The sequence below is a fragment of the Exophiala oligosperma genome, assembly GCF_000835515.1.
Source record: "Exophiala oligosperma strain CBS 72588 unplaced genomic scaffold supercont1.4, whole genome shotgun sequence".
In the NCBI taxonomy this organism is placed as follows: Eukaryota; Fungi; Ascomycota; class Eurotiomycetes; order Chaetothyriales; family Herpotrichiellaceae; genus Exophiala; species Exophiala oligosperma.
Genome location: NW_015622821.1, coordinates 2,922,659 through 2,935,683, shown reverse-complemented (window position 1 = coordinate 2,935,683; position 13,025 = coordinate 2,922,659). Strand labels below are relative to the sequence as shown.

Below are 13,025 nucleotides of genomic sequence, written 5' to 3'. Positions count from 1 at the left end.
TGACTGTCAGGTACCCGAGACCGATCGACTTGCACTTCAGAGCATAGACTGGCTAGATAGTACGAGTACAGAATGCCTCTTAGTCTCTACGCAACTTTTGTCGGCTTCGTTATTTGTCGATTATTCTGATTCCGTAGGTAACAAGCTATGTAGCCGTACTCGACAGCCTCCACAATAGTACACTTGGCCGTCAGAGAACAGTGATGTCGATTCAAGACAATTGACTCCGCCATCAGAATCGTGCAAGTAATGTTTGTGTTCATAATTCAGTTCTACCTCAGCACGATGCAGTACACGGCAATCATGTTTACGGAACAAAACTGTGACTGTTTATCTCCCATGTGCAACTGCGCATGGCAAACTCGATGACAGAAATTCAGCCTCGCATGTGACATGAATGCCAAGCGCATCGGCAAGGCTGTACCAAACCAGTTCTCTGGCGCAGGCAAAAGAATCACTGTCGCGCCCTCTACAATCTCCCTTTCCTCTTACTGCCACTTCACACTACCGGGCCCTCATCTTTGGCTGTTTTCGCCTTTTGTTGAATGAGGTATTGTTCTGCTTGCGAGCGGACTGCCGGTAAAGATGGCTTATAATGGGTACGCCCAAGATATGGATGGGATCGAGACTTCGGGGCCCAAGGTCACTGTGAGAGAAGTCAGTCATTCATCCTTTGTTCCCTCGTTTTATGTCGATCTAACAAGGTCAGGTCGAGCAAGATCGATGCGACTTTGTTCTCCAGTCATGTTCCTTATCACTAGCTAATTCCTTACGCCGCGCTATGCTCGCCGAAATTCCCACCATCGCCATCGATCTTGTTGACATTACTACAAACTCCTCAGTCTTGCCAGATGAGTACCTCGCACACAGACTTGGGTTGATTCCCTTGTACAGCAAAGGGGTTTCCTCAATGAAATACACCCGAGACTGCGATTGCGACGATCATTGCGAATATTGTTCTGTTGAGCTCAGATTACACGTCAAGTGTACACGACCAGGCACGATGATGGTGTACGCCCGCGATCTCACCGTCATCTTTGGTCCAACGGGTGTGGCACCTCCTCTTGTTCAGGCCGGGGTTGGCTCACCTGTCATTCGAGACGCCAATGGCACTGGTCCGCTGATCGCCAAACTGAGACAAGGTCAAGAGATCGACCTGAAATGCATAGCCAAGAAGGGCATTGCCAAAGAGCACGCAAAATGGGCACCGACATCTGCCATGGGGTTCGAGTACGACCCAAACAATAAGCTACGGCATGTGGATTACTGGTATGAGACCGATGCAAAGGAAGAATGGCCGGTGGATGAACGGAATGCCACATGGGAAGGCGATGACACAGCTGCTGATGCTTCTTTTGATCCTGACGCGGTCCCAAGCGCATTCTTCCTTGATGTCGAGGGCATCGGAACGCTTGAACCGGATGACATAGTCACAGAAGGAATCGAAGTACTCCAGAAGAAGCTCGCGGAGACACTGAAGGTATTGGGAGGTGCGGATGACGAGGCCAACGGCATGAATGGCATTCAAAGCCCTGATGGCTACGAACCTGCACCGGCAAACGGAGTCTACGGCGCTTATGGCGTTCCGGGAGGGACAACTCCTTATGGTGCAGGTTCATACGGGGGCTACGGATCATATTAAATGATGCAATGCCTATTGTTTGATGCATAGCGAGGCGCACAAGGCTCTCGGGCGGGATCTTGGGATTTTCAAAAGTCGTGCAATACGATGCGGAATTGGTTTGATGCAAGAAAGTGACCAGGAGACATCAAAAGGCCACGTTGGTCTTGTTGCAGTGGCTCAACTTTTCTCCAACACCCTTCTTTGGCAATTGGTTATCGAGAGGCGTTCAAGCATATACAACTGCTGTTGAGCAACCTCTGAATATCCGAAACGGAGAAGCTGGTTTCTGCAAAAGTGGAGGTAGTCATCTACGGAGACAGTAATAATCAGCTTGATGGATCTCTCATCGCAGCAGATACTGTATCATAAAGTTATGAGACTATTGGCATCCTTCAAGACGCAGCTTAAACCGGAAAGCAGGAGGTGCTCTCCTGACTGGGTTTGCCAACTTGTAGTCAGCATCACGCCTACAGAATTGCTTCCGTAAGCGATGCACATGCAGGTTGATGTGTAGGGGTTCAGAGGACTATCGTCAAGGTATATATATTCAAATAGCATTGATCTACCCTGAACATGAATTTATCTGACTTGGCTTGTACCAGTACCAGTACAGTACACGAGTATTGTGACTCTAACGCTCCCTCGACGTTCTCTGCTCGTCTACCTGAAACCATTTGTTGAGACACCAAGTGCCCAGCAACGGTGCCACAAGGCACCGAAACCGATCTCGAGGCGGAATCATTGGTGGCATCAGCAAACCCATCCCACCTGCGGAGGCGGCATTGTCGGGCCAATTTTGTCGCCCGTGACTTCAGCGCTCCATATTATTGCGCAGTGTCTGCTTCGACTGCCCCGCCATCCGATTGCAGTCTTTGCGCGGCAGAATTAGCCTCAATTGAGCAATCCCGGTGGTTCAACAGCTTTCTCAGGCTCGCCGGACTCGACTTGTAAAAATTTAAAAAAACAGCCTTTCAGTTCCTCCCAAACACCTCACCCTCACTCTGTCATCCTGTTTTCATCCTTTGTCGTCTATCAAATCTGCGAAAATGGGATATTCAGACCTCGATTGGAAGGCCATCAACACCATCCGGCTGCTTGCGGTATGCTTTCTACCCCGCCGTCTCAACCAAATGATGTCCCCCCAAAACTGACCGACATTCTTCAGGTCGATGCCACCCTCAAGGCAAACAGCGGCCACCCGGGTGCGCCCATGGGTAAGTCGTCATCCGTTGGTAACACATGGGAAGCATACAGTACTGACGCATTTGTTCGTAGGCCTGGCCCCTGCCGCCCATGTCCTGTTCAACAAGTTCATGACCTTCAACCCGAAGAATCCTAACTATATCAACCGCGATCGTTTCGTTCTCTCGTGAGTTCACCCCTATGTGTCTATTGCTATTGTACATCTATAAGAAGGAGGGTTCGGTGGGATCTTCTTGGGCCTGTTGCTGGTCGACTGCCAGGCTTTCGTGCTGGATAGTCACCATCCGGTGGATCCTGAGTTTTGATAGATTACTGTACAGTCTACTCAAGGCACAAAACTGATGTGTAATACAGGAACGGACACGGTTGCATGCTGCAATATGCCCTCCTCCACCTGTTTGGCTACGGTGTGTCAATGGACGACCTCAAGAACTTCCGCGTAGGCATCTGGCATCTTCTGGCATTTTGATAAGTCTGACCATTTTCTAGCAAGTCGACAGTATCACTCCCGGCCATCCCGAGGCCCACGATACCCCCGGAATCGAGGTGACCACCGGTCCTCTTGGTCAGGGCTTCTCCAACGCTGTGGGTTTAGCTATTGCCCAAGCCCACACCGCTGCCGTGTTCAACAAGCCCGGATACGAACTGATCAACAACCACACCTTCTGCTTTTTTGGCGATGGCTGTGCCATGGAAGGTGTTGCCAGCGAAGCCGCCTCAGCGGCCGGTCATCTCCAACTCGGAAACTTGATCTGCCTTTACGACGATAACCACATTTCCATCGGTAAGTTCTAGCCGTGGTCCGAGGTATGGGGAAAGAGATTGACAAACATAGATGGTGACACCAAGTGCGCCTTCACTGAGGACGTTGACAAGCGATTCGAGGCCTACGGCTGGCATGTGCTGCACGTTCCTGATGCCGATCACGACCTTGCAGGCATTGAAGCCGCCATCAAGAAAGCAAAGGAAGTCAAGGACAAGCCATCTATGATCAAGCTGACAACCACCATTGGCTTCGGTTCGAAGCTCCAAGGCACTGGTGGCGTTCACGGCAACCCGCTCAAGGCCGATGATGCCAAACAGGTCAAGACCAAGTTTGGATTCAATCCAGAAGAATCATTCGTCGTCCCCCAAGAGGTCTACGACATGTACCACAAGCACGCTGCCGAAGGAGCGGCTGCTGAACAAGCCTGGAATGACTTGTTTAAGAAGTATGCTGGTGAACACAAGGATTTGGCAGATGACTTCAGCCGGCGTCTGTCCAAGAAGCTCCCAGAAGGATGGGTCAAGAGCCTGCCAGTCTGGAAGCCTACGGATGCCGCTACTGCTACCCGTAAGACCTCAGAGACCGTCTTGGAGCATATTCACAGTGCTGTTCCCGAGCTTCTCTCTGGTTCAGCCGATTTGACTGGCAGCAACAATACCCGATGGAAGAATGCTGTTGATTTCCAGCCTCCATCTCTCGGCATCGGTGACTGGACTGGCAGATATCTTCGATATGGTGTACGAGAGCACGGTATGGCAGCGATTATGAACGGTATCTCTGCCTACGGCACTTTGATCCCTGCCGGAGGTACATTCTTGAACTTCGTCTCGTACGCAGCTGGTGCTGTTCGCCTGTCTTCTCTGTCACACCAACGTGTCATCTACGTTGCCACTCACGACTCCATCGGTCTTGGTGAAGATGGCCCTACCCACCAGCCTATTGAGACTCTTGTTCACTTCCGAGCTCTTCCCAACATGATGGTGTGGCGACCAGCCGACGGCAACGAGACTTCGGCCGCCTACTACATGGCTCTCACCTCCACAGGCACCCCATCTATCCTTGCATTGACACGACAGAACCTACCTCAGCTTGAGAACTCGACGATAGAGAACGGCATCAAGGGTGGTTACGTCGCTGTTGAAGCAGAGAACGCTGACGTCACCCTTGTCTCCACTGGCTCTGAAGTGTCCATCTGCATTGAAGCCATCAAGGTGCTCAAGGATCAGTACAAACTCACTTGCCGTGTCGTCTCCATGCCTTGTACCGAGGTCTTTGACGCACAGCCAAAGGAGTACCAACTCAAGGTTCTCCCAGACGGTATCCCTACCATGTCCGTTGAGGTCATGTCTACTCTTGGTTGGGAGAAATACTCACACGAGCAATTTGGTCTTAACCGTTTCGGTGCATCCGGACCCTACAAGGAGGTGTATAAGGTATGTCTTCCTACTCCTTTCCCGAGAGGACGCATTTGCTAACCTTGAGCCAGAAATTCGACTTCACCCCAGAAGGAATTGCCAAGCGTGCCTCCGCGACGGTTGATTTCTACAAGGGCTTGAAGCCTAGATCGCCAATCAACCGTGCTTTCCAACAACTCATTTAGAGGACATGGTTTCATGGCAAGTCGTAACTAGTCGTGTCGGGAGTCTATGCGATCGATAAACTCGAGTAGACTGGCAGAATAGGAGGGCATGCATTTGGAGATGCATTGTACGAGATTTACCACATATAGAGATTAAATCGAAAAATGACATGAGGAACGTACAACGATTGCAAGATCCGCCTTACTAATGATGTATTCTCGTTTGTGCATAGAACGCTGCGTTTTTCTCTCACCAAAGCTCTGATTGAAAGTATACTGCCTGCAGTGTACATATTAGAGCCGGAGACTGAGATGCGAAGCTCGCTTCGACCTTCCTTAATCTGTCCAGTCCCTCTCGTATTGTGCGGACATGACCATTGAGGCCCCTGAAAGCTATATAGGTTGAGAAGGTCTGGTCACAATCGTCTTTTTGAGATCCTTGCCATGACCTCTCAAACCTTCTTGTAACGATACATTCCCGGCAAGTCGGTAACCTGCACGGCCTTGATCTTAGAGTAGAATTGTACTCGGAACATTGTGTGCCAACCACCACCGGACGGCATCAGGATTCATTCCAATCGGCAGCCCAATCTCGCACCCAATGCCACCATCTACTTGGCTCGTTGTGGGAGCCAGCCGTGGAATCGGTCTCGAATTTGTGCGTCAGTTGCTGGACGAGGGCAATCAGGTGATCGCTGCGGTCCGGAACCCGGAGACGGCCAGTGGGATTTGGCAGCTATCTGCCAAACAACAGAGACCCGGGGCGTGTGTGATCGAGCAGTGTGATGTCACGGACGAAAGCAGTATTGATGTCAGTCCTTGATGAGAAAACATGGATGCAAGCTCGAGGATAGCACAACTGATCATTTTGGTGTAGGCGTTTGCCACACGCATGTCGGCGCTGGTATCGAAAGGAATGAAGATCGACAACATCGTCTTGAACGCGGGAGTCTTGAAGTATCCTAACGTAAGCTCTACGAAGCCCTCACCATGATCTCTTCACAATACTGATGTGGCACGATCGAAAGAGGGCAACGGAAATGTAAGTGTCAAGACACCTGCTCTCTCTTACAATGATTCGGGAGAAAGGTCGATCCATGACGAAGGTGATTTAACTCCCTCGATAGATCATTCAGCGACTTTGCATTGCATCTTCATACGAACACGATAGGTCCCATTATTGCGGCTCAAAGGTTGCTGAAGATTAGCGACGAGGCTCCGCCTTCCAAGGTGATCTTCATCTCCTCGGACTCGGGATCTACGACAGAATTTCGAGAACATGAGGACGGGTTTGGTGCATACGCAGCCAGCAAGGCGGCGCTGAACCAGATGCTGAGACACATGGCCGCAGAGCTGAAGAGGAAGGGAGGTAAGTGGGAGGAAGTCTGTGTCCTGGCATTTCACCCGGGAGAAGTAAAGACGTAAGTTGATCTTTCATCATCATGACTTGGCAGAACGATGGTACTGAGCTCTGGCAGCGACATGGCGAACATCGAGGTCGAATGGGACGTAGAAGGCATTATAAATGCAGATGAGAGTGTTTCAAAGATGTTGAAAGTCATTGGCGAGAAGGACAAGACTCACACCGGGACATTCTGGTGTTGGGATGGAAGAGTATGTATCCGATATGTGAGTGTGGAATATGCCCGTGGCTGACAAATTGATCAGGAGTATCCCTGGTGAAGGTTCTTGGTTGGCCGAGTCTCTTGGAAATCTAAAGAAGATATTTGCAGCTATATGAGTGCCGACTTGACAGACCTTGCCACCGTCGGCAAAGATTGACTGTAGGAAATACGAGTACTCGTCGAGCGCCCAACATTCGCATTTGTGGTTCATGTGACAAGCGTACTTGGTATCATTCAAAATGGGGTCAGAACATGTGGTCAGTGTTAGAAGAGATAAAAGTGTAACAAGGCTGATGATTGTGAATACTCGTATCGTTGAGCAAACTGTAGAGACGCGTGTTGTTTGGCCGCGCTCAAAGTGGCCGCAGCTGCCATGGCTGCTGTAAGACAGTCGCGCTTACCTTGAATGGTATAGCGCCGGATTCGAAATTCTTTTGATTGCATGACACTTTTTTGGCACAGCCTTTTTACCCTCTTTCACCACCACCACATCCTACAATCCTCACCTTCGACATTTCTGAGCATCGTCTGCCTGCTTTCCCTTGCAGTCGCTTGCCGTCCTGCCCCTTCCCTCTCGAAAACTACTCGTGCCCCAAAAAAACGTGAAAATAACCCTTGAAAAACCACCAGTCGTCCTCGTAAGTTTTGCCTGGGCACCCTTTTTCATCTCAGTGTGAAGAGCCCCCGAAAAAAGACATCGATCTGACTGAACGAACAGTGTCCGACGTTTATCTCCATACCAATTACCATTACCTCTACCTTACCATCCACGTTCCCTATCAAAACTATCCATCTCGATAACTCATACAAAAAATCCACAAACAGGTGAGCACTTCCATTGTCCGGGGCAGTTGCGCACAATGGCCGAACAAAGAAGGCACGCCCTCCAAAAAGCGCAACTTTCTCTGACGGTAGATCCAGAGACTGACAACATCACAGCAATCATGTCTGCCGCTGAAGTTACCAACAGCACTCCGGCCGCTGGCCAGAATGGAGCCTCCGAGGCCCAGAATGGCACACCTGCGATCAACACCAACGTTGAGCCTTCTGAGGGTGGCAATGACGATCAGACTCCTTACTCGGCCAATCCCAATGCGGCGCAACACTCTGCCTCTCTCTATGTCGGCGAGTTGGACCCATCTGTCACCGAAGCCATGCTCTTCGAACTGTTCTCCTCCATCGGTCAGGTTGCCTCCATCCGAGTCTGTCGCGATGCCGTCACCCGCCGCTCCCTGGGCTACGCTTATGTCAACTACAATAACACTGCTGATGGAGAACGTGCCTTGGAAGATCTGAACTACACGAGCATCAAGGGCCGTCCTTGCCGTATCATGTGGTCTCAACGCGATCCTGCTCTCCGCCGCACCGGTCAAGGCAACGTCTTCATCAAGAACTTGGACGCGGCAATTGACAACAAAGCGCTCCATGATACCTTTACCCAATTCGGCAACATCCTTAGCTGTAAGGTTGCTCAAGACGAGATGGGCAACTCTAAGGGGTACGGTTTTGTTCATTATGAGACTGCCGAGGCCGCCAACTCCGCCATCAAGTCCGTCAACGGCATGTTGTTGAACGATAAGAAGGTCTTTGTCGGTCATCACATTGCCAAGAGAGACCGTCAGAGCAAATTCGAAGAGATGAAGGCCAACTTCACCAATGTTTACATCAAGAACATCGAAGAATCCGTCACCGATGAGGAGTTCACCAAGCTCTTCGAGCGTTACGGCGACGTCGTCTCCGCGACTATCACTCGTGACGAGACCGGCAAGAGCCGTGGCTTCGGCTTCGTCAACTTTGTCACCCACGAGGCAGCTTCCAAGGCCGTCGACGAGCTCAACGACAAGGATTTCCATGGCAAGAACCTCTACGTCGGCCGTGCACAGAAGAAGCATGAACGTGAGGAAGAGCTCCGTAAGCAATACGAGGCCGCCCGTATGGAGAAGGCTTCCAAGTACCAGGGTGTAAACCTCTACGTCAAGAATTTGACCGACGACGTCGATGACGACAAGCTTCGCGACCTGTTCAGCAGCTTCGGTACTATTACCTCTGCCAAGGTCATGCGCGATACCTCTGACCGTAGCTCTTCGCCCTCCGCCGACAAAGACAAGGAGAACAAGAAGGAAGAGACTGCCGAAGCTGCCGAAGCTGCCGAAGTCAAGGAAGAGCCTAAGCCCGAAGAGGATGAGAAGACCGAAGAGTCTAAGGACGAAGACAACGAAGATGGCAAGGAGTCAAAGAAGTCTGGCTCCAAGTTCGGCAAGAGCAAAGGCTTCGGTTTCGTTTGCTTTAGCAACCCAGATGAAGCTTCCAAGGCCGTATCGGAAATGAATCAGAAAATGGTTAACGGCAAGCCATTGTATGTTGCTCTCGCTCAGCGCAAGGATGTTCGCAAGAGTCAGCTTGAGGCTAGTATCCAGGCACGCAACACCCTTCGCCAGCAGCAACAGGCCGCTGCCGCCGGCATGCCGCAAGGCTACATCCAGCCGTCCGTCTTCTACGGTCCTGGCCAGCAATTCTTGCCACCAGGTGCCCAGAGAGGAATGCCATTCACTGGTCAACCTGGTATGGTTATTCCTGGCATGCAGGGCGGCCGTGGGCAGTTCCCAGGAGGATTTCCCCAACAAGGTCGTGGTATGCCTCAAGGTCAACAACTCCCGCCCAACTTCGGTATGCCTGGCCAGATGCCATTCATCCAGAACCCTGCCCTTGTAAACGGCATGTACAACAACCCTCAGGCTCTCGCCCAGATGCAAGCTCAAATGGGGGGCCGAGGTGCTGGAGGTCGTGGCCAGATGCAGGGCATGCAGGGAATGCCTCCTAACATGCAAGGTATGGGCGGTGTCCGTGGTGGACCAAATTTCTCCCAAGGTGGTGGTCGAGGTGGCATGCAAAACGTGCCTGGTGGCCAAGGTGCCAACCGTTTGCCTCCACAGGGCCGTGGACAGATGATGCCCAACCGCGAGGAAATCGGTGCCCCAAGCACTCTCAGCAACCTTGCATCTTTGCCGCCAAGCCAGCAGAAGCAGATGCTTGGTGAAGCTATTTACCCAAAGATTCAACAGATGCAACCAGAGCTTGCCGGCAAGATCACTGGTATGCTTCTTGAGATGGACAACTCTGAACTTCTTGCTTTGTAAGTTACGCCGAGGTTTCGAATAAAGCATATTGGACTAACAAATTTGACAGGGTCGATGACGAAGCCGCTCTGCAATCAAAGGTCGACGAGGCTCTCAGTGTTTACGACGACTACATGAAGACCCGTGGCGGCGAAGCTGGCCCCAATGGCACAAAAGAGGAGGATGGATCCAAGGCCGAGGGTGCAGAGACCACCGCCTAGGTTGTCCGTTTCCCGTCGAATCTCACTTGTCTCAACAAAGCATTCTCTCAGATTGCATGATCAATTGTATTCATGTTAGGCAAGTATGCCACTACTCAAAAGTTTTCTTATCGACTCAAAGTACTATGCAAGTGGGATTCGATTCACACAAGGCTAGGCTGGACTGAGCCGGTGTTGGCAGGCGAACGGCGTCCTTCTCTTGAGAGCTCCAAGCTCATTCATTATTCTGCGGTGGCTGGGTGACGATCAAGTTATTTTCTTTATTGTGTGTATGATAGACTGGCGATATGGCTCCGAGCTTTGATATCAAAGCAAGCAAACTGCCAGTTCCCGCAGGGATGTAGCTAGCTAGCTGCCTTGTCGTCCGAGGCTTCAGCTATGAAACTCGAGATAGGTTTGCATCTTGCAATAACCGCACCAGATAGATCCCCTTAATGCAAAAATGTCAATTCAATTCCAATTTGCGCTCTGTTTGGATTCCTGCCTCGCTCTACAAAGGATTTACTTGTTGGAGTCTTTCTGCCATCCACGGATATGTCAATGTGACTTTGTTCCATGCTTGTCCTGTCACCATATACACCTACAATACGTGTGTGGGTGTGATATGGTATTGTCAACAGCAAACAGCACCGCTTTGCATGTAGCCAAAAAGAGGTTGTTCAGAGGTGTAATTGAATGGAGCTTTGTGTAGTTTGATACAAGCTTTGCATCTCGTCCGGGGAGAAGAGCACACAAACGATATTCTTTTGAATTCCTTCCCCAACTCACAGTCCTTCTTCGCTGTGTAGCTGTGTAGCTGTCTCGTCCAATGTTTGCGAGGGCCAAGAAGCATTTTCAAGGGTTGGGACCAGAGCCTCCTTGTTTGGGGGGCTGAAGGTCAGTGAATGCCTTTTGTTCACATTCACCAAAGATACAGCAGACGTAGCCCTCCCCGATTGCCATCGCGACACACGAGCAATATCGGGTGTTCCTGACCGCCCGTTCGTCTGATATTCACGACATTCACCGGCTTTCCCCCCCTTTTGGTGTTGCTCAGCGTAAACAATGAAAAGGCAGTCGGTGCCTTGCTCGCGCTTGTTGGCTCGTAGGACAGGGTCTGGCGATATATTTCGCGACGCGTTGGAGATCATTCTGCAAAACAAGGGCCTCAAACCGTCCCTCACTTTACCTGTCTCTCCATCACACACACACACACACACACACACACACACACACACACACACACACACACACCTACCTCGCGACTTGTGAGTAAAACACCTTTTGTTGTTCTCTCTTGCTTACCATCCATCGGCTTTGTCAGCGCGGCCGGCAGTGACACCATGTCGGGCGACACTCTCTTGGATGACGCTCTCTTCTTCCCCGATACGCATCGTCTGAGCCGCGAAGGAAATGAAGATAACTTTGACACCGACGCCTGGGACGACGAGGTGCTCGACGTCATCGACAAGGCACGTCAGACCCACGCCGTCAACCGCAGCGTCCATTACTTTTTGGAGTACCACAAGCAAGACTTCCTCGAGCTGTTGGAGAGACAGGTCAACCTGATCAAGACTCGCTCGCCCGTCCTCAAACACAACCGAATCACCATCTACGACAAGGCCCTTCTCAACCTCACCCGCAGCGGCCGTGATTTGGACGAACCCGCGGCCATCGTCGTCTTCTGCGAAGAGTACCTCGGAATCAGTATCGGGGCCGCACACGAGCCTGCTGCAGATGTCACCAACGCTCTCGGTCGGGCCATCGAGCTTCGAAGCGCCGTGATCAGAGGTACGTCCCCAGCACAATGCCTTGCTGTTCAAACGGTTGGTCGCTTACTCACCTCTCTCGTCCCCCGTCTGCGTTTCGTCGTCTCACCTGGGTCTTTCTTTTTGGTTGGCAACGTAACATGGGCTTACCTTTTTGGGGTGTCGGTACAGATGCACCCGATCGCGCGACGTCCTACCAGCGAAGCCCTGCTCCCGAGCCAGAACAACCAGCGATGCTCGACGAAAGACAACCTCATATGCAAGTGGTCGATGCACAAGTCACGCGTCTCTGGCAGGTGTATGAGCAAGCCAAGGCGGATTTCTATGCTGTGCCGAACAGAGAAGGTCAAGAACTTACCGACGCGGCCAAATTCCTCCGTGACACGGCCGAGAACGCACTCCAATACCTCGCGGACAAGGGCGTCGATCCGGACGCAATGGCGGAACTGCAGTCCACTTTCAACATGGCAAAAGCGACGGTCGTGTCGTTGACCGGTGGTCGGAAGCGCAAGTTTGACATTGTGGATCAGCTTCAACCTGCGCCGCGTGGACCCGAGGCGGACATTGAAATGGTGCCTACCGGACCTTACGGATTCGACACATTTGAGGCGCTGCCACCACCACCGGCAGCCCCAGCAGAATATGCACCGTCATACCGTCGTCGTCGTTTCGACCCTCGTAGGGAAGTTGTCAACCTCGATAATAGAGAGATGAGTGAGATCGCGGCGGGTCAGCATTATCATCACTTCCAAAAAAGCCCGGACAGCGAGTGTGGCGCTGCTGGTGGTGGAAGATACCCCTCGTACGGCGGCGAGTGGGAGACAGGAAGAGATAGGCACAGATCACACCGACATGGACATGGTCATGGAGAAAGAGAGAGATCTCGCAGTCGCAGACACAAGGATCATGCCGTATGGGAAGGAGGTCGTGAGCGTGAGCGTGAGCGTGATCACTATCACCACTCTCATCATCAACATCATCGTCACCACAGCCACCGCCGCTCACGCAGTGAGGAGGAGGACAAGTACTGGCGACGAGCCGAGACCCCGCCATACGATAGGCACCGGAGCAGAGAGAGGGCAGGACCATACCACAACAAGAGAGAGGTCGATTCGTACAAGCCTTCGCGCAAATGAATGGGCT

General features: G+C 51.6%; 4 protein-coding genes across 7 annotated transcripts; all 4 read left to right on the top strand.

The window, feature by feature from the left end:
• The first annotated feature begins 470 nt into the window (after positions 1-470).
• On the top strand, positions 471-2,161 carry PV06_05135 (uncharacterized protein). The gene is made up of 2 exons (XM_016406108.1): positions 471-657; positions 710-2,161. The coding sequence occupies exons 1-2, from the start codon at positions 586-588 to the stop codon at positions 1,640-1,642; spliced, it is 1,005 nt and encodes a 334-aa protein (XP_016264314.1). The 5' UTR covers positions 471-585; the 3' UTR covers positions 1,643-2,161.
• Positions 2,162-2,210: 49 nt separating this feature from the next.
• PV06_05134 (transketolase) lies at positions 2,211-5,381 on the top strand. Its single transcript, XM_016406107.1, has 7 exons — positions 2,211-2,724; positions 2,790-2,838; positions 2,900-2,993; positions 3,182-3,266; positions 3,317-3,611; positions 3,663-5,026; positions 5,080-5,381. The coding sequence occupies exons 1-7, from the start codon at positions 2,671-2,673 to the stop codon at positions 5,191-5,193; spliced, it is 2,055 nt and encodes a 684-aa protein (XP_016264313.1). The 5' UTR covers positions 2,211-2,670; the 3' UTR covers positions 5,194-5,381.
• A 237-nt stretch (positions 5,382-5,618) lies between these two features.
• On the top strand, positions 5,619-6,960 carry PV06_05133. 3 transcript variants are annotated; one of them, XM_016406104.1, is made up of 6 exons: positions 5,619-5,983; positions 6,050-6,139; positions 6,201-6,214; positions 6,300-6,593; positions 6,651-6,786; positions 6,841-6,960. In XM_016406104.1, the coding sequence occupies exons 1-6, from the start codon at positions 5,774-5,776 to the stop codon at positions 6,853-6,855; spliced, it is 759 nt and encodes a 252-aa protein (XP_016264310.1). In that variant the 5' UTR covers positions 5,619-5,773; the 3' UTR covers positions 6,856-6,960. The 3 variants fall into 3 exon arrangements, with proteins under 3 accessions (XP_016264310.1, XP_016264311.1, XP_016264312.1); XM_016406106.1 differs by lacking the exon at positions 5,619-5,983 and having other exon boundaries at positions 6,027-6,139; XM_016406105.1 differs by lacking the exons at positions 6,651-6,786; positions 6,841-6,960 and having other exon boundaries at positions 6,300-6,638.
• A 320-nt stretch (positions 6,961-7,280) lies between these two features.
• Positions 7,281-10,588, top strand: PV06_05132. Of its 2 annotated transcripts, none has more exons than XM_016406103.1 (4): positions 7,281-7,435; positions 7,516-7,622; positions 7,737-9,930; positions 9,984-10,588. In XM_016406103.1, exons 3-4 carry the CDS (start codon positions 7,742-7,744, stop codon positions 10,132-10,134), a joined length of 2,340 nt encoding a protein of 779 aa, XP_016264309.1. In that variant the 5' UTR covers positions 7,281-7,435; positions 7,516-7,622; positions 7,737-7,741; the 3' UTR covers positions 10,135-10,588. The 2 variants fall into 2 exon arrangements, with proteins under 2 accessions (XP_016264309.1, XP_016264308.1); XM_016406102.1 differs by having other exon boundaries at positions 7,719-9,930.
• The last annotated feature ends 2,437 nt before the right edge of the window (positions 10,589-13,025 follow it).

Coding starts and splice junctions, on each gene's coding strand:
- PV06_05135 (XM_016406108.1), top strand. CDS start 586: ATGGCTTATAATGGGTACGCCCAAGATATGGATGGGATCGAGACTTCG. Junction 658..709: donor CCAAGGTCACTGTGAGAGAA/GTCAGTCATTCA, acceptor TAACAAGGTCAG/GTCGAGCAAGATCGATGCGA.
- PV06_05133 (XM_016406104.1), top strand. CDS start 5,774: ATGCCACCATCTACTTGGCTCGTTGTGGGAGCCAGCCGTGGAATCGGT. Junction 5,984..6,049: donor CGGACGAAAGCAGTATTGAT/GTCAGTCCTTGA, acceptor ATTTTGGTGTAG/GCGTTTGCCACACGCATGTC. Junction 6,594..6,650: donor CACCCGGGAGAAGTAAAGAC/GTAAGTTGATCT, acceptor GAGCTCTGGCAG/CGACATGGCGAACATCGAGG.
- PV06_05132 (XM_016406103.1), top strand. CDS start 7,742: ATGTCTGCCGCTGAAGTTACCAACAGCACTCCGGCCGCTGGCCAGAAT. Junction 9,931..9,983: donor AACTCTGAACTTCTTGCTTT/GTAAGTTACGCC, acceptor CAAATTTGACAG/GGTCGATGACGAAGCCGCTC.
- PV06_05134 (XM_016406107.1), top strand. CDS start 2,671: ATGGGATATTCAGACCTCGATTGGAAGGCCATCAACACCATCCGGCTG. Junction 2,994..3,181: donor CGCGATCGTTTCGTTCTCTC/GTGAGTTCACCC, acceptor TGTGTAATACAG/GAACGGACACGGTTGCATGC. Junction 3,612..3,662: donor CGATAACCACATTTCCATCG/GTAAGTTCTAGC, acceptor TGACAAACATAG/ATGGTGACACCAAGTGCGCC.